This window comes from Accipiter gentilis, chromosome 29 (genome assembly GCF_929443795.1).
Source record: "Accipiter gentilis chromosome 29, bAccGen1.1, whole genome shotgun sequence".
In the NCBI taxonomy this organism is placed as follows: Eukaryota; Metazoa; Chordata; class Aves; order Accipitriformes; family Accipitridae; genus Astur; species Astur gentilis.
The window spans coordinates 3,131,147-3,149,845 of record NC_064908.1 but is presented as its reverse complement, the minus strand read 5'-3'; the positions used below and the strand labels follow the sequence as shown (position 1 = coordinate 3,149,845).

Genomic DNA, 18,699 nt, shown 5'->3' with positions numbered 1-18,699 from the left:
CGAGATTGCTGCTTAATTAATTCAGGCGAAGAAGAATATCAGACTCTCATACTGATTCACCCCCTAGCAAAAGACATCGTGTTCCTCAGCCTTCGTTGACATATGGCTGTTGTTTCCAGCCCACCAGCAGCTCCCGCTCCGCGACAGGCAGGCATCGCAAACGCCGCCTTGCCGCCCGCACCGGGGGGATTTGGGTCGAGCGGGCGGCTGGTGTGCGGGGTGGATGCTCAGGGTGGACAGGGCAGGATTGGGGGAGCAAGGTTCGTGTCCATGCCGCGATCTCTCCTGCCCATTCCCTGCCGCCGTGGGCAGGAGGCTGGGTTGTAGCTGAGAGCAGGATTTGGCTCCTGAGTCAGGATGAGCAAAGCAGGGTCCTGCCTTGTGACTCCTCGCCTTGCTGCGGCTCTGCCTCTCCCTGCCTTCCCTCTCAAACCCTTCATACACCAGCTGCCAAAAATCCCTCCCAGCTGCACAAGCACCCTGTCAGAGGTGTCGAAACCCAGCTGCAGCATGGGCTGGGGGTGCTGCTTGTGGTTTTAATGCTGTGTCACCCAGCAAGCGAAATAGCAGCACCATTGCTGAAGCTGCTAGGGTTACTCCCTCCAGTAAAAACAACAGCAGGAATTTTTCCAAAGATTCTCCAAGCATAGGCAGGGCCCTGAAAGAGCTTCACCTGTGAGGGATGGTCATTGAATTATCTCTGCAGACACGTCCCTCCCGGTGACCTGCAAGCCCAGGGCACCAGGGACAGTCCCCAATGCGGAGAATGTGGTGTCGGATTAGGAGATGCTGGGATCTGCATGGTATGGATGGGCACAGAGGCACAGGGACTCCGCGAGCCCAGGGCAGCAGGGACGGATCCTGGGATCTGCCCATCTGTCCCCACACAGCCACCTTCCATGCGGGGCTCTTCGCCGGGTGCCGTGCAGGAGCATGATCCCCACCTGCTGCCGCTGAGAGCCCCGTGGGATGGTGGCACCATCCCAGCTCAGAATGGGGACCGGCGAACTGCAGTGGCTCATTTGTTTGTTCTCTGCACGGTTCGGAAGGCAGCCCGGCCAGGCAGCGCTTGGCGGTGCTGTTTGTTCTCCCAGCACAGTTGGAGGAGCAGGACCGGCCCCTGTGGCACCCAGCCTGTTCCCGCTCCCCCGGGCTCCCTCCCTGCTCACCAGCCTGTGCTGCTTGTTCTTGGCTGCCTCAGAGACTCGTAGTGCCTCTCCCGCAAACGCACGTCGTACGATCCTCTCTGCCCCTTCGACTCCTTAACCGCAGCCATGACAGAGGGAGAGGATCCGGCCGCCTCGCGGAGCACCGGCCAGGCGCTTTGCAGGAACGACCAGGGCATCCTCATGCCGGAACCGCATCCACCCGACTCCTGTACCGGGAAAAGGATATTGCTCTTAAATTCTCTGCTGGGTGTCTTTGTAAGTACCCCCCTCCGCTCTCCTTCCTGCTCCTAGGCACCAGCAAGGGAAGGACTCGGGATGTCCAGGAATAAGGGGTGAGGAGCAAGGTGGTACCTGCGGGCGAAGGTCAGGCTGGTGCTGGGCGCTGCGTGGCCGCTGCTTGCAAGGGTTGAGCTCTTGGCCAAGAAGGCACTTGCTTTGGACACCAAAAGCATTCGGGAATGCGAGGTTGAGAAGCGGTGGACTTTGCAGCTCTTCACCTGTATCAACACCCCGGCTCCCGATAATCTGTATGCAGCTTTCCCAGCCCAGTGGAGGAAACTCCAGTGCAGCTCGGCTGGTCTTCCTCCTTTTTTTAGTACCGGTTTCTCTGTGCTAAGCTCAGGCCCTGTGCGCTCCCGCTAAGCCCGGTCCCAGCTGCCGCCTGTGCCGGCCTGAGTCCAAAATTTGCCGTGTGTTTGTGTTGCATTGCTAGGTGACCTGTCTCTTAGTTGAGGTGCTCAGACCAGGACTTGGTAAGCATTCAGGGCCAGATTCTGCACCACTCAGAGTTGGCACACACCGAATGTGTTGTGCTTTTGTGTCTGTCCAGGGATTTCCTTTGCATGGGAGCTGGGGTTTATTTATTTTTAAATTTGCCTCTTACAGCCAGGCCTGGAAAACATAGCTGCCGCTTTCTAAGCAGCGGACTAAGTCTCCTAAAGCAGAGCTGGTGCTAAGGATGAAGGGGAGTCCACCAACAACCTCTCGGGTAATTTCCTTGCAAAACCCCCACTTTTCCCGTGGTGGCGGGGTTTTTGTGTCGCATGGAAGGGAGGCTGTGCATCGTGTGGTAGGGAGATGCTGCGCCATTGCTCCACCTCGCTTTGCTGGGGCATCAATAGGCGACGTTCTTGCTTCTGCAATTATTTGCTAACCCTATCCTTCCCCTTGCACTGGGGAGCTGAGGACAGGGGGTTTCCTATGAATCAAGCTGCCCGAGGTCCCCAGTAAATACAAAAAAAATGCTCTCCAGGTCTCGTTACAGCAGGCTGCCTGCAAAGTCTCATCCTGAGCATCCTGGCGTTTATCAAATCCTCACTTCTTCAGCCTCCTCTGGGGAAATCTGTGCTCCTCCCTCCTTCCCCAAGGCCAGGGACAGCCTGGCAGGTCAGGCAGGGTTTGCAGGGGGCTGGGAGCTGGCAGGAGGTGTAGGGGGCTCGGGGCGGGGGGGACCATTACAGTTAACCAGAGGCTGGGAGGACCGAGTCGCAGCATGGAAGCCGGGCTGTGCCTGGCAGCCCCAAAAAGCGCTTCCCTTCGCTGCCTGCAACAATGGCTGCGAGCGACCGGCGGGGAGCAGATGGGCTTTGGGTCTGGCCCCGGTGCTTTAAATGAGGGAAATGGCAAGCAGAGCTCGGAGCAGGGTGTTTTCCAGAGTGTCTTCTGCAGCTGGGGATTTTTCCTGCCCTGCTGAGACGGCAGAAGAGTGATGGGAAGTGACCTCTGGCTCCTGTGCTAAAACGAGAAGTGATGTTATGAGAGATGTTAAACCAAAGATGAATGTCCCTCGGTAATCTGCCCTGTGTCATGCCCGGAGGCATCCGTGGCCCAGGGTTTGGCCAGGCTACAAAATCCACCCTCGCTGGGGCAGCTCGGTGGGATCGGAGGGACGGACGAGGAGCAGTGCCGGCCCACGGGAGACACACGGCTCCTACCCACGCCGGCAAGGAACCGTGTGTGCTGCCAGCACCGGTCCCTGTGGGCAGCATTGCGGCGTTGCCCACAGGGTCTGGCTGTACCCCACATCTCCGGAGCGTCGGTGCGGCACCGGGAGGAAACTCTGCTCCTTCCTCTCCCTGCTCCGGCGCAGCTGAGCACCGTATGGTAGGTACAGCTGGTTTCTGCTCCTGGTGGGTTTAACTTACCGGGGAATCTGTTCTTCTCTGTGCCCTTCGCTGTGGATGGTACCACAGCCCCCTGCCAGTGCCTGCAAACAGTGGGCAGGTGTGCAGGGAAGGGGCTCAGCACTGGCATGCACAGAGTTTGTTCCTGCAAACTCGCAGCCGGACGGGGAGGGGAGTCTTTTGCCTATGAGATCCTGTCCTCCCGACAGGGGCTTCCAATGGCTCCATGTGTAGAAGCAACTCCCATAGGGGTTACGTAGCCTGCAGGGATGCTCAGGTCAGCGCAGGGCTGTGCTGTCCCCAGGCTGGGGTGTGGGGACCAGCCAGGTCCCTCCAGCACTGCTTCTCCACCGTGGGGCCAGCAGCCAACACCGGTTTCGGAAGCCAGCGCTGGTGATCTGCGCTGCCGCGTGGTCGATTCAGCCTGTCCCTTGCTCCCAAGCACCATCTCTTATAAACACCTGCCAGGCACGGCGGCACGGCTGGGGATGCCCTGGGCAGGGTGCCGTGCACGGCACGGTGACAGCCTGGGTTGGAGGGGGCCAAGGATTTTAGTTATTGGTGTCAAACTGTGCTTTGGCAGCTTCGCATCACAGACCGGTCCTGACGGGCTGCTCCGGCTCTGCCTCCTCCTGGCTCCCAGCACCCAGGGATGCATGGAGACCAGTGAGCGTAGGTACCGACACTGGTCCCGGAGGGGTCTGCTGGGTCCAGCAGGCTAAAGGCTGCAGGCGATTCGAGGGAATGCCTTTGCGGCTCAGAGCAGCCCGAGCAGACGCTGCTGCTTCTGTGCCTGTTTCCTCCTGTTCCTTCTCCGCAGCCGCGCGTGTTCCCATGGCCCAGCAGCGCAGGCAGCTTGCGGCAGCCCCTGCCCCAGACCTGTCAAAGCCGATGTCTCCTGGAAGGGAAGTGTTCCCGCAGGGAGGCTTCATCACTGTTGCAAGGGCAGCGTCCGTGGCGAGGTTTAGGGGAGCTCGCATTGGCAGGATACAGAGGGACTGAGACCTGGGGATGGTGCTTTTGTGGAGCCATCGAACCAAACCTCTCGAATCCATCCATGCTGGGTCAGGTTGATTTTTGCGCTGCTTGCCCCAGCTGCTAAACCCGGGGCAGGGCCAGCTCCGGCACGGGCAGTGCTGGCTGCGCTGTGCGGGCTGTGCACCACGGGGTAGCTCAGAGGTGCAACGTTGCACCCAGAGCCTCTCCGACATGGCAGGTTACACTTCCAGGGCACGGATGGATGTAGGAACAGCCCAAGAGACGATGGGAAGCGTGATGCTGAGCGGTGCTTGGATTTATCTCAGCTGTGGGAGCAGCACGGTCTTCTCCATTAAACATGCATCTAGGTCACGATCAGCTCATCAGTCCAGCCTGTACAATTCAATGTGTGGCTGAGAATACTTCCTAAGCTGTTGTTCTCTTGTTGCTTTTTTTGAGAAATAACTATACCAGAGAGCTGCAAATGAACCTTCCTCATTTAGCCTGTTGTTTGCAGCTGCACAGATGCTCTGATCTGTGGCCACAGTTGGTTTGAGGTTTCGAACAGCCCCAGCATCTGCAGGGCACATTGAGGGCTTTGGTCTGGCACGGCGTAAGGCTGTGGGCTTGAATTCTGCTTTCCTCAATCGCTCTTATCCAAGCCTGATCCTGCAGCGCTGACCACATCGACTCTGCTCTGTGCAACCCCGCGGGTTTGGGCTATGTCAAACGCACAAGCTCCACGTCTCCTTTCTCACCCAGGACTTTTGCTTTGGCCCCTCGCTAGCTCCACTGCCCCAGCATAAATACAGCGCTTGGGGGGTAACTCCAGACTGCCACCTGCTTCTGCAGAACCAGAGGCTGCTGTCACCTCTGCTTGCTTTTCGGGTGTCGCATTTAATATCTTTTTGATTGCACGTGAAGTCTCAAACACTTGGATCTGGCCAGTCGGCTGGCTGTGTTTTCTGTGCATTGCATGTTCTCCCGTGGCAGAATCGGGTCGGTGCAACTTTCCCCATCGCTCTCTGTGTCGTGAGCGGGCCAGATCCGGCTCCATCCCGGTGCACGGCATGGGCCAAGACACCACCTGGTCCTGGCACAAGTGGCTGGTTCCTGACCTCAGGCTGCCTAGCTCCTTGATGGGCAACTGTATTCTTTCCCGTGCATCGGTCCCACCCAGGGTTTTGCTTTGTGCATGCCTCCCCCTGCCTCTCTCAGGCTTTATGTCCTGGTGTGTGACACAGCAGATGACAAGAGCCCGTCCCGAGCCCCTGCGTCAGGGCACAGGCAGCGTATGGGGCTGGAGGCGTGTGAATATCCCGCCACGGGGACGAGGGGGGTTTTGCATTACAGCCCTGAAAGCTCCACTCTCTGAGAGCTGTAAACAGCTCCAGCAGATTTCCTGAGTCGGCAATCCCGCTGCAGCTATCGGCTCAGTCCCTGCGCCTTCGGGAAGCACCCGGGGACGCAGGGCCAGCCCTAGCCCTGACGGGGGGTCCTGCAGGAGGGTTCTCCTTCTCCCTCCCACCCTGCTGCTCTCCTGAAACTTTGCTGCCGTCAGCTGCCGCTTTCCCCAGCTCAGGCACCCTGCCATGGCAGCCAGCGCTGCCCGCACATCGCTGCCGGGCTCCGGGATGCTGCGGGGACGCGGCCGAGCAGCCCACGCCGTCTAGTCCCGGGAGACCCGAGCCCTGCCCGCGATGGAGGTAGGTCTGGGCAGCCGTTGGGGTTAGAATAAGACCGCGAGGAGGATGGCGATGGGCAGAGAGAACCGCGGGGGCTTTCGGTACCTCCGTTTCTGGCACTCCATGAACGAAACCCATCCGTGCCGGTGCAGCAAAGATGGGGTGGGAAGCTCCGCTGCGAGCTGAAACCCTTAACGTGCCTTTCCACGTTATGTAAGAAAAATTATTCTCAGGCTGGTAAATTAACGGAGGCAGCTGCTGCCGGCCCGTTGTGGCCGTCCGGGGACGGCACGGGAGCAGGCGGCAGGCGGGGCGCGGAGGGGGACACAGGGCTGCCTGCTTCGGTCTCTGCTGCAGGCTTGAAAGGAGGGTGGGAAGTGTGAGTCAGGGCTCCTGCTTCTATTTTCAACGCCTGGGGTGGGTAACGTGGTCTGGTGGGAATAGCGGCTCCGCTCTGGGAGGCACGGGGCTGCGAACGCACGTGGGGACGGGGACAGGACTGGGGACACCAGTTGCAATCACCGACTAGCAGCGCGGATGCTGTCCCAAATTACGCTGATAAAGTGCTCTGGGGAAGAGGGGCCGCAGAAGCACCCGGATTTAATGACCACCCCGAAATCAACCTTCCCACGTCCGCTGCCTACCTGCGTTTCTCTGCCGGCTGTGGCCTCTGCCTCAGGGCTTTCCAAGGGACCGGGGCACGGTGACGCCCGTGCTATGGAGCTGCCGGATCAGTGCAGCAGCTCCTCAGGTCTGCCCTGAATGCCAGCATCCCTCGACAGCTTGGTGCTACTTATTTTTTCCATGCTTGAATGTGCATATGGTCCTTCCCACAGCCGTTTCGTCCCCGTGTTGTATTTTAGCTGGGAAACACATTCACGCTTCGTAGTGAAAGTCCTCGTTCAGGGTCAGTGCAGCACGAGCCACGGCATTAGCTCATCCACTGCGCTTCCTAGTAGGCTATAGGGTATGGAAAACAGAATAGTTCAGGGCATGAGTAAGTGTCTTGAGAGTTTTGTTCTGAACTTTGCAATAATTGTGCAATTTCTTAAGAATGGGTTTAAATCCCTTCCAGTCATGGGTGTGCCGGGAGACCCACAGCCCCACACCGGGGACACGGCCACGAGCGAGCTGTTGGGCCCCGAGCGCCTCACCTGCCACCTGGGCTTTCTTCCATCAAACCTGCAGCAGCAAATAAACCAGCATTGCATAATTGTGCCCGGTCGTGGCCCTCTAAGTACTGTTTGCTCAGCTTATTAGCTTGAGCCTTTTGCATATCTCAGCTCTCCTGGGTTGAACTCTGTTGATAAGAATAATTTTTCTTCCTGCGTCCTGCGTTCCTCCCGCATCCCACATCAGCCGCTGCTCTCCCCTCCGAATCTGCCTGGAAAAGAAGCGCTGGAAAACAGCACTTTCATTTTGATGTGCCTACCAGAAGGTTTTCTGCATGTAGGGAAAGTGTGGCTTTTACTAATCCCCTGCTTAAATCCACTGCACAGTCATTTAGGCTTTCTGGGATTTAGCAGGCACTGTCTGTTATTACTGCAGAGATCGGTATTGTCTTTTTTCGGTCGTTGTTTTCAAAGCAATAACCTGATACGGCTTTCCTATAACGTGCCCTGTGTCTGAGAGAGAGCAGAGCTTTTGGTGGGTCTTGGGGAAAGGATTTCACCCCAGCCACGTCAGCATGGATGGGCAGCATCGGATCCATGCCGTTCACCACCCATCCTGCCCTCCCTTCCCCCTGTGCTCCCAAAGACACTCCCATGAATACATCCAGAAGATCAGCTTTGTAGGGGTAAAGGTTTGGGTGACTCCCAAACCTTTCCCTTTTGGGAAACAAAGTTTGAGCAACTTCTCCCCTTCACTGGCCCAGCTGGGTTTTCCCATTTCAGCATCTCCAGGGCTGCCTTTTCCTTTGCCATGGCCGGTTTGTCCCTCACTGTACAGAGAATTGCACATCTGGGCAAAAGGTCTGTTTCCTGCTGCTTCTAATTTCTGCCCTTTGATAAGAAACCAAAGCGAAACTCTTCCTGGGGTGGCTGGAGGGCCCAGCCCGGCCGAGAGACTGAGAATAGCCTGGCAGCAGGGTCTGAAAACTCTGCACGTTTGTTGGGCATTATTTTTTTTTTTAAAAAAAGTGCTTCTCCAGCTGGACTGAAGCCAGCTCCCAGCTCTGCCCTGTGTCTGCCTGCGGGCTGGGGGCTGCTGGATTGTCCCTTTTGCTCTTATCCTCCAGCCCCTGACCCAGGTTGCTTTAGCACTGCTGCAATGGAGAGAGAAGAAAAAACCTTGGGGAGGGAGCTGGGGGATGCTCCCACTGAACTTGTGGTTGTCTGCTTTTGTCTCCCGAGGAGGCTGAGACCCCCACATGAAGCCCCAGCACCCCTGGGCTCCCGACAGGACAGCAGCGCCGGGGAAGGAGGAGATGCAAGTAAATAACAGGAGGGCAGCACTTGCCTCTGCTTTTCCAAGCCCCGTGCAGGACCTGCTGCAGACGGGAGTGTTTATAAGCAACATCTTGAGAACATTCCTCCCTCCCGCGCAAGGCATTTCCTGGTGATAACACACTCCTAAGTAATGATCTCCCAGCATTATCCCTATTAAGGGGTCATTCGGGGAAAGTGTGATGGAAATTAGAAATTATTCAGGTCTGCCAACAGTATTTAACTTTCAAGCAGCTCTTAATTAGAAGCCAGGAGCCATTTATACAACCACTGAGATTTGCATAAGAATCTGCATATAAAACCCAGCAACTGGAAAGATTTAGTGATTATTTTTTTTTCAAGTGGCAAAGCAGCATGCCCGAGTGGGAGAGCGCGAGGCAGGACCCTGGGTTGCAGTCCAGGCTCTGCCAGTGATTTTAAGCGTGGCCTCAGGCAAGCGATTTCCTCTCCCAAAGCTCCAATTTTTCCATCTGTAAAATGGAAACCAGCATGTGTCCGAACTTTCTAGGCGACAGCTTGTGTTTGCAAGAGGAGTCTGGCATTACCAGGTGAGAAACCTTGGAAAAGCAAGCAAAAGAGTCCCTGCGCCTGCAGCCTGCTGCTCTCTGGGGATCAGGAGCTGCTCCTGAGTCACTCACAAACTGGGGTTCTGGCAGAGTTTCTCTTCAGCTGAAAAACTCCTGTGTGCCTCTAGGCTAAAAGCCAAAGTCTGAAAATGAGACTAAAATACCTCCGGATTGCTCAATCCCTGCTCTCACCACTGCTTTGGTGGGAGAGTTGATGATGGGTTCCAGTTTTAGCTCCCGGCTCCTTTTTCCCTGGGTGTCCAGCAGCCCAGAAACGCGGGTGCCCGTCTCCGCACAGAGCAAGGGCGGAAAGTCAGAGTCAAGCTCCTGGCGGCGATGCTCCCTGCTGAAAACCATTGGCCAAAACCAGCCCCGAAACCCTAATTATTTTGTCGCTGTGCCCTCTAACTGGCTTATTCCTGGATGCCAGCAGTAGTGGTACGGCTGGGAAATGCTTAACCGGCCGGAAAAAAAACAACTTCTTGCTATTGCTCTGGTTAACTCTTCCCCTGCCCAGCTTTTGCCTGCCTCTCCCTCCTCTGCCCCTCACCCTGTTCCTCTCCTGCCCCCTCCCCGGGGGCTGCCTGGGCGTTAGCCCCCTCCGTTGAGCATCACCCTCCTCTCTCTTTGCTCGCAGCTGGACAAGGGGGATGTGACCGCGCTCAGCCTGCCCTCCACCGCCGGGCACGGGGACACCGACGGCACCGTCTGCCTGGACGTCCCCGATGGCACCCCTGACCCTCACAGGACAAAAGCCGCCATTGAGCACCTGCACCAGAAGATCCTCAAGATCACCGAGCAGATCAAGATCGAGCAGGAGGCGCGGGATGACAACGTGGCCGAGTACCTGAAGCTGGCCAATAATGCGGACAAGCAGCAAGCCTCCCGCATCAAGCAGGTTTTCGAGAAGAAGAATCAGAAGTCGGCGCAGACCATCGCGCAGCTACACAAGAAGCTGGAGCACTACCACAAGAAGCTGAAGGAGATCGAGCAGAACGGTCCTTCTCGGCAGCCCAAGGATGTCTTCCGGGACATGCACCAGGGTCTCAAGGACGTGGGTGCCAACGTTCGCTCCAGCATCAGCGGCTTTGGTGGCGGCGTGGTGGAGGGCGTCAAGGGAGGGCTCTCGGGTCTCTCCCAGGCCACCCACACCGCTGTGGTTTCCAAGCCCCGGGAATTCGCCAGCCTCATCCGAAACAAGTTCGGCAGCGCGGATAATATCGCCCACCTGAAGGACACGCTGGATGACGGGCACCCGGAGGAGGCTTCACGGGCTCTCAGCGGCAGTGCCACCCTGGTCTCCAGCCCCAAGTACGGCAGCGACGATGAGTGCTCCAGTGCCACCTCCGGCTCGGCCGGCGGCAGCAACTCAGGGGCAGGACCCGGCGGCTTGGGGAGCCCCAAGTCCAACACGCTGGACAGCCATCACAATAACTTCGACACCATCCTAGAGGAGCTCCGGGAGATCAAGGACAGCCAGTCGCACCTGGAAGACTCCATGGAGGACCTCAAGGCGCAGCTGCAGCGGGATTACACCTATATGACGCAGTGCTTGCAAGAGGAGCGGTACAGGTAGGGACGGGTGGGTGCCGGGGTGACAGCACGTGTCACCCAGGGTGGCTCTTCGGGGACAACAAGGCCACCATCCTGGGCTTGTCTCCCTAAGCCCTGCTTGCCAGGGACATGGGGAGCTACAGTCCCCACTGCCCTCCTCACCGCCAGACCCCCCCAGCAGCCCCGCTCCCGTGGAGGGTCATGCACTGCTTTCCCTTTGGCAGCCATAACCAGCTGCAGCCAGGAGCGGGGTGGGTTGGAGGGGCCGAGTGGTTTCCCCGGCATCAGGGGAAGGAGGGCAGGGGGGTCCGCGGGGAGACCTGCCCACCCCAGCACCCCTCCATCCCCGTGCACAGGTACGAGCGCCTGGAGGAGCAGCTGAACGACCTCACCGAGCTGCACCAGAACGAGATGACCAACCTGAAGCAGGAGCTGGCCAGCATGGAGGAGAAGGTGGCCTACCAGTCCTATGAGAGGGCTCGGGACATCCAGGTAGGGGAGCGTGAGGGCTCAGCCCCCCCCCACTGCACCCTCCATCCACGGGGCAAAGGAGGGACCCTGGGCTGGGAAAGAGGGTGGGCAATGGGGATCCCTTTCTCTAGCACCCTCCAGATGAGGTCCTCGCTGTGATGCTGTCACAGCAAGAAGCAGGTCAGTAAGCCACGTCCCCAAAATCCCTGTCTGTGCCCCAGCGGGTCCCCGCTGTGCTAAAGTCCCCGGGGTGCTCAAGGCAGGGCAAGGCTCCGGGTAGACGGCTGCAGCGCTGGGCTGTTACGAGTCACGTGTGGGCCAACCCATAGTCCCCGCTGTCCCAGTTTGGGTCATCTCCCCTGCTGCAGTAGGTACCCCCGGCACCGAGACCATCCCCGGCACAGGCAGAGCGGGACAGGGCATGCCTCGCGCATCGCCCGGGCCAAGGGTTTGCAGAGGGAAAGCCCTTCGGAGCCGAGGCGGTCACCCATCGGAGCTGTGCAAGTAAAACTTTGCAGCGGCAAGGTCTCGGAGCACGGGGCAAGTACCGAAAGCCCTCGTAGGGCATCCCTTGGAGCTGCTGGCCAGCCCCAATGTGCTGTCCCTCGCAGGAGGCGGTGGAGTCCTGCCTGACGCGGGTGACCAAGCTGGAGCTGCAGCAGCAGCAGCAGCAGGTAGTGCAGCTGGAAGGGGTGGAGAACGCCAACGCTCGGGCGCTGCTGGGCAAGTTCATCAACGTCATCCTGGCCCTGATGGCCGTGCTGCTCGTCTTCGTCTCCACCATCGCCAACTTCATCACGCCGCTCATGAAGACCCGCATGCGCATCCTCAGCACGGCCCTGCTCGTCCTCTTCCTCTTCTTCCTCTGGAAGCACTGGGACTCCATCAGCTACTTTGTGGAGCACGTCCTGCTCCCCAGTTGATCTGCAGTCCGGTCGCTGCGGCCCCGGGGGCTTTCTATTTCCCACAGAGGAGAGGGCCGGGGGGATGGTGGTCCAAAGCCTTTGGGTTGTTTCTTCACATGCTCGGTTCGGTTGCTTTCCCGGCTCTCCATCCTCGCTGCAGGCAGCAGCGATCGCTCGGAGCGCGGCGTGTCGGAGCCGGGATCCGTCAGTCCTCTGGGGTGTTGGGGAGGGCAGGATTGGGGAACGAGGAGGAGTTTTGGAAGGAAGTGGTAATTTATGGGGCGCTGGGTTTTTCTAGGGGGGGTGGGTTGGGGTTTTCTTTAAATGTCATTCTGTTCTGAAAGTCCATGGGAAGGAGGTCTCCTGCAGAGACCTTCTGTTGGCGGGAAGGATGGAGCTGGACCAAACCTGGCTCTGGGAGAACTTTCTGCAGAGAGAGGAGAGGGGTTAGTTGGGGCTGGGTTTTCCCTTTTGTCCTTGAAGACCAAGATGGCAAAAAGCTCAGTCCCCAGATGGAGTGAAAGCAAAGCATGTGACAAAGGAGAAAGCGGGTCCAAGGCAAATGCAGCAGGACACGCGCGGCCCACCAGCCTCTCCCAACCCCACCACAACCCCACCAGGACAGAGCGGGGCTGTGACATTGTCCCTGTGTCCCCCCGGGGGCCTGGGCAGATACAGGGGACCTGACGCCGGAGACAGCACTGGCACAAGTGAGATCCCCTCCGCTGGTTTCCCTTCATTTATTTATTTCCACCTCCTTTGGCTTTAGTTGATCTGATCTCTTCAGGGACATCTGGACTTTCCAGCATCACGCCTCTGAGTTTTACAGCCTCTGCACCGTGTCGTGTGTGTGTGCGTGTGTGTGCGCGTGCGGTTTTTAATTTAATTCAAGACTCTGTTTCCATTTGTGAATCAAAGCTGGTAGAGCGGGGGGAGGCGAGCAGCTGCCTTCCCAGCCTCCCTGGCCCTACACAAGAGCACAGCATGCTGTCTCGGATGTTTCTTAAATTATTTCATACATATATATTTATGTAATATATCTATACACACACATATATATAAATATATATATAAAAGTATATGCACAGTCAGATCCTCCTCTGGTGCAAATGGGTGCCACTCCACTGACTTCGGAGGCCCTGAACCAATTTGCCTCAGCTGAGAATTTGGCCCTTAACATTTTCTGTGGCACTTCCCAGCCCGATGCGCAGGGCTGGCGTGGGGCAGGGGGTACTCGGGAGGGTCGGGGCTCCACCAGAAGGGGCAGAGGCAGTTCCAGCATGTGAAGGGGAAGGTGCATGTCCTCTCCCACCTCCCCCGTGCTCCTGGGGCCAAGCTAAGCCCGTCTGTGGCCCCACATCAGGCTCCCTACATCCCCTCGGCACTTGAGCATCACCTCGCACGCTGGCACAACTCCCAGTACGTCCCAGCAGCTGGGGCTCGGCGCAGGAGCTCTGCACGGGGCAGTGGGTGTCTGCAGGAGCCCTGCTCTCTGCCAAAGGAACCAGGGGTGGGGGGCATCGGGCTGGAGACCCCAGTTTGTACCCTGGGGCCACAGCTGAGAACTCTGAGCAGGAGCTCTGACCCCAGGGCGCTGGGTCTGATGCATCAGCAAGGTGAGAAGTGGTGGAGGAGACCGAGGACGGAGAAGAGCCATGGCTTGGAGAGGGTGACCCCAGCCCAGAGGTGGCCACGCTGTCCTTGCGGAGACCCAGCAGCAGGTACCAGATGCATCCCAGCCCATAGGTTTGCACCAAAAAACCCACGCACGCTGCAAGTGAGCTCAGCATGGGGGAGTGGGCCGGGGGGGGGGGGGGGGGGGACAGCTGGGAGATAAGCCTACACTATTTCTGAAGCACAGCAGCAGGCTGGGATTCCGCTGCTCTGACCTGGAAAGATGGCAAATGGATCCGAACTGGCTGCTGAGCAGACCCGGGTGGGGAGAAGCGAGGCAGCAGGGCTTTGAGGGGACCTCGGGCTGGTGATGGATTGGGGGCACACGGATGGACCACGCTCCCAGGCATCCCCCGTACTTCCCGGAAAGGGCATCTAGAAGGTGACACGGGTTTAATATCGGAGACAAGGCAGCCGAGCCCCAGTGTGGACAGTGCAGGAGCAGGGGCTGTGCCCTGGTGGGACGGTACAGACCTTTGTGGAAGCTCCCTGAAGCCCGGCCCGTTGCTGCAGGTGACACCCAGGGCACATTCTCTCTGGAGTAAGCGGTCCTACCTCCATGAACTTCATCTGAGCAACGTAGGCTTGCCCAGAGCTGCACTGATTTTTTCGGGCACGGGGCTGGGGAACCTGCCACGTCCTCAGGTTCTGCAGAGCTCCCTGCCCTGCCGCGGTCCCCGCAAGGTGCGTGCTGTACCAGCACCAGCTCAGCTTTTACACCATTAAATACCTGTAAGAACAAAACAGTGAGGAATTACATTTCAAAGCCTGAAATCCCTTCGTTGCTTGGCTCTGCCCGAGCCCAGACTTGAAAAACCGGGGAGCGGGGGGGGGGGTGTCAGCTGCGAACCCCACTCCTGCAGGCAGGACAGGGGAAAAAAAAGGTTTTTTGCTGCCGGTCATCCATGTTCCAGCGGGCAGGGAGCTGGCAGCGCTGCGGACCCGCGGCCGCAGGGGGGCCCCCGGCCTCCGCCACCGAGGGACCGGCGGGGGGGGGGCTCCGGGACCCGCTCCGGAGCATCCTCCCTAAAAGCCGTGTAGGGGCAAAGGGGGGCTGCCCTCACCCCAATTAGCGTTTTAACTTCTTCCTACCTGCAACACAGCACTGCCTCATGTCCCCTGAGCATGTCTGGAGCAGTGAGGAGGGGCTGGGGGGGGGGGGGGATACCTTTTTTGGGGGGGGGGGGGCTGGTGTCCCTGAGCTTGTAGGAAACGGGGGGGGGGGGAGATTTCTGGTGGAGACAGGGAGCACCTTGTCTCAGGAGGCTGCAGGCTTGCTTTGCAGTGGGAGGTGGGGGCAATAGGGTGGTCGGAGCCCAGAGAAGGTGCGTGTCCCAGCTCAGCACCAGCAATCGCTGTGTCCTCCGCGAAGGGGAGGGGGTGTTGGGGTAGGAGCACCCTGCGTGAGCCCTGCCAGCTCCCCTCGCTCGGGAGAGCGCTGCCAAGCTGGGCAGCCCCGATGGCAAAGGCAGGGCTGAGGGCAGAGGAGCAGCCTGTGACGTTTTGGGGCATTCAGAGCAAAACACTCCTGTCCTGGCACCGGCCAGCCCCCGCGACCTCTTTGGCAGCGGCCGGAGGAGGCCCCGGTGCTGGGGCCGTGAGCGGAGCTCCTCCAGTTTGCTGGGCGACTGCCATCCCAGTGGGAATTTTGGGACCTCTAATATACCCAGTTCTCAGACCTGCCTGTCCCCCCCTCTGCCTGGACCGGTCCCCACTTCGAGTCCATCCCGCCTTGGGGAGCAGCAGAGCCCGTGGGCTGGGTCGTGGCAGCCAGCCGGGAGCGACAACCCCGCTGTCCCTCTGGCATCCAGCATCGTCCCGCTCCCCACGCCCGGGCACCCGGCCGAGCCCTTCTCTCTCGTGGGCGAGCAACTGGCAGACGGGGCCTTGCCGGCATCTTCCCATGCCCGGCAAGGGGGAGGTGGGAACCAGAAAATCCTGCGCAGGGAGCCAGGGAGCTGCCGGTGACATTTGTGCTGGTCGCAGGGACAATTCCCACATGGCATGTGCAGCCTGGGGCTCCCTGAGGACTCGTATTCTCCCAGCGGGCACCGGCACAGCGGGGCTGGAGGGGGGGGGGCTCATAAGGGCCCCCTTTGTGCGGGTGGCAGGAGGAGAGGTGAAGCTTTGACGTCAGCCCGGGAGGAATTCCTTAATGCCATTCAGGCCTCCCTCGCCTGCGTTGCTAATTGCATTTTATGTAATAGCTGCAGCTGGGCTCCCAGTCCGCTATTGAGCGCAGGATGAGACACGGTGACAGGGGCAGCGGGGGCTCGGGCAGCGCCGGTGGCTGCGAGACACGCCGAGCCAGGGATGCTGGGTGCGGGGACCCTCGTGGTCCCCGCACCCAGGGGGTCCCGGGGGTCAGCCACCCCTTTCCTGGCATGGGGAGCAGCTTGAACCTACTGGGAGCCATGCGGCATGGGTGCATGCAGGGGCTGGCGCCCGCTGCACGCAGGGAGGACAGATATCGGGAACTCAGCGGGAAAAGCCAGAGATGGGTCCGGGGGGGGGGTCTGCAGGGGTGAGGGGCACTGATGTTGCAGCTGAGCCGGTGGGGTGGCACCTCTCCGGTTGGCAAAGCCAAAGGAGTGCTTCCCTCTGCAGGGTTTGCCTTCGCTCCCCGTTTGGGGCTGGTTTGCAACGTTGCGACCGCACCACCAGTGCCATGCAAAAGCACCCTGGGGTGCCCGGGCCCTGTGGCAGCAGGAGAGGGGTGGCCAGGCAGGGCTGGCCCCCGTCCCCGGTGCCTCGTGTGTGTGATCAGCCGTCACCGCAGCGAGCTCGGAAGAAGTAATAATAATAAATTGTTTTGGTATCTAAGGGGTAATTGCACTTAATGGAGATGAACGAGGCAGCAGTTTATCTCACTAGCATTACACTGTCGGGTTTCCAGCTGCATGAGCCTTGGACGATAAAATAATGTATTTGCTGCCCTCTGCTCTGCTGGTGGATCTCCCAAAATATCCCTGCAGCATCCCCATTGCTCTGGGGGCCTCCCTGCATACCCAAGGAGAGGAGCACCAAGAGCTGGAGGCTGCTCCCTCATGCAGGGATCCGGAGGCACTCACCTCCTTTTCGGGGTGCTGCTGGCATCGCCTTGCCCCCCCTCACCCCTCTGCACCCTCACCCAGGCACCCGCTGGGATGGCCGAGCCAGGCACATTGTGGGGGTGCAACACAGAGGGGGAGTTGAGGAGGAGGAGGATGAGGAGGACGGGGGTTTGGGGGGGGGAATGTTGGCAATCACCAATGGGAAAGGCGGCGGGACCCCAGGCATCCCGTCGTCGTCCCCCCCCCGCCCCGCCGCCGGCGTGGCCAAGCTTAGGCCGTAAAAAGAAAGAGCTGGTACCAAGGATAACATGCTTTGCATTCCTGCGCTGTCTCCGGGGGAATTTCGACTGATCTACATGAAAAACACTCGCTGCCCCCCAGGTCAAAGTGTCTGGAGGAAAAATTTCCGAGCGGAAAAGCTAAAAGCGGTGGAGAGACACAGCCAGCGGCCAGCTCTGGGACACTCGGGTCTCACCTGGTGTGAGTGGTGGTGGCCAGTGCCCGTGTCACCACGGCTGGTGCCAATGCCACCACGGCTAGTGCCTGCACCACCATGGCCAGTGCCTGTGCTACTGTGACCAGTGCCCATGCCACTGTCATCAGTGCCAATGCCACCACGGCCGGTGCCTGCACCACTGTGGCTAGTGGCTCTGCTACTGTGGGCAGTGCCCTTGCCACCGTGACCGGTGCCGATGCCACCACCATGGCCCTCCCCAGAGCGTGGCAGGGGGCTGCTGCCACCACCCGTCAGCTCGTCCTACCTCCCTCATCCCCATCGGGGCCGGGGGGGGGGCGTGTGTCTGCCTGCCCCCATGGGCAGCTTCGCTTTTCTTTCTCGCAGCCAAGGAAAGGTGGGGAGGGGACCACTGCTGGGAGCCAAAACCATCCCACACAGCCCCTTTCCTCTGAGCCACTGCAGTTAAAACCACGGCTCGTGAGTCCAAGCTCCTGCAGCCACTCAGGGAGGGCAAGTCCTGGCCGGAGGCAGAGACAGAGACAAGTAGGTCGACACGGACGGTCTCAGGTGCCGCCTGCCTGCACCACACCAGCGATGTGGTTTTGGGAACCGCCTGCTTGCCAGACCTCTGCCATATGCCCTCACGCTCTTGGCCAACACAGGCACTTTGGTTGCCCCCGGGGACGTGCGGACCCTTCCCAGGAGTTGCTTTCGGCAAGCTCAGCGCCCAGTGATGAACACCATTCACCCTGTGGGGCTTCAACTTTCTCCTTCTCCAGGGTTGCTCCGGGACCGGAGCACCCACGCACATCATCTGCACCCATCGGACACACATCGGCCACACCGTGGAGCAGCTCCTGGTGATGCTGAGCTTCGGAAAGGCCAATGTCTGTGGGTGCTGGCTGCTAGACACGTGCTGTCCCTCTGCCACAGGCTGGTCCCGGGTCCTGCAGCAGCACAGGGGCTGCCAGCCCCTGAGCCCAAACTCCCTGCCCTGTGCACCCATGCTCAGGCACCCAGGGTGAACAGCAGCATCTTGAGCTCGTATGAACCCGGCAGCCCACGGTTCAGCTGCACGGGGTGGGGGAGAGCCCCGACGTTACCCCCTGAACCATGCGGAGCAGAGCCCCGGTGGATCTGGCTCCTGTTATACTCATGGCCAATCTAATAATTTAATTGCACATTTAAAAATAAATACTCGTCTGGGGTTGGGGAAAAGAAAGGCTTACGGAAGAAAATTAAGAGGAATTTAATTAAGGGCAGTGCTGGGAATGTCTCTACCACAATAAAGATAAGGAGGATCAATTGCTTCTTCCTAGGATCAAAGCGAAGGGCTGGAGGGGGGAAGCGGGGCTGTCGGGCGGCTACAAAGGGAGGGAGGGGAAGGCAGGGAGAGAAAGGCACACAAGAGAAAGCAGGAGAAAGACAGCTAGATAAGATTAGAAAAATAATTGATCGTGTAGCTCCCCAAGGGCTGCCCAGACTCACAGGTCGGTCATAGTGTGGCGGAGGCTGGGGGGGGTCCATGCTGTCTCCCCGGCTGCCTCCCGCCTGGCAAAAGCAGAGGGAAGGGGCAGCACCATCCCTCCCTTCCAGACTGCCTTATCGCAAGGTACC

The 18,699-nt window shown here is 59.2% G+C and overlaps 1 protein-coding gene across 6 annotated transcripts in view; it reads left to right on the top strand.

Moving 5' to 3' along the window:
- Positions 1–14,291, top strand: part of TMCC2 (transmembrane and coiled-coil domain family 2) — a 29,120-nt gene extending 14,829 nt beyond the window's left edge. Inside the window, exons 1-5 of one of the 6 annotated variants that reach the window (XM_049832820.1) lie at positions 1,349–1,424; positions 2,055–2,157; positions 9,606–10,540; positions 10,879–11,014; positions 11,605–13,022. In XM_049832820.1, the coding sequence (XP_049688777.1) occupies positions 2,128–2,157; positions 9,606–10,540; positions 10,879–11,014; positions 11,605–11,916 (1,413 nt within the window). In that variant the 5' untranslated portion in view covers positions 1,349–1,424; positions 2,055–2,127 and the 3' untranslated portion in view covers positions 11,917–13,022. Of the gene's footprint in view, positions 1–695; positions 1,425–2,054; positions 2,158–5,620; positions 5,977–9,605; positions 10,541–10,878; positions 11,015–11,604 lie in introns of those variants that run through there. The other 5 variants (XM_049832819.1, XM_049832821.1, XM_049832818.1 and 2 more) reach the window with 5 other exon arrangements.
- The last annotated feature ends 4,408 nt before the right edge of the window (positions 14,292–18,699 follow it).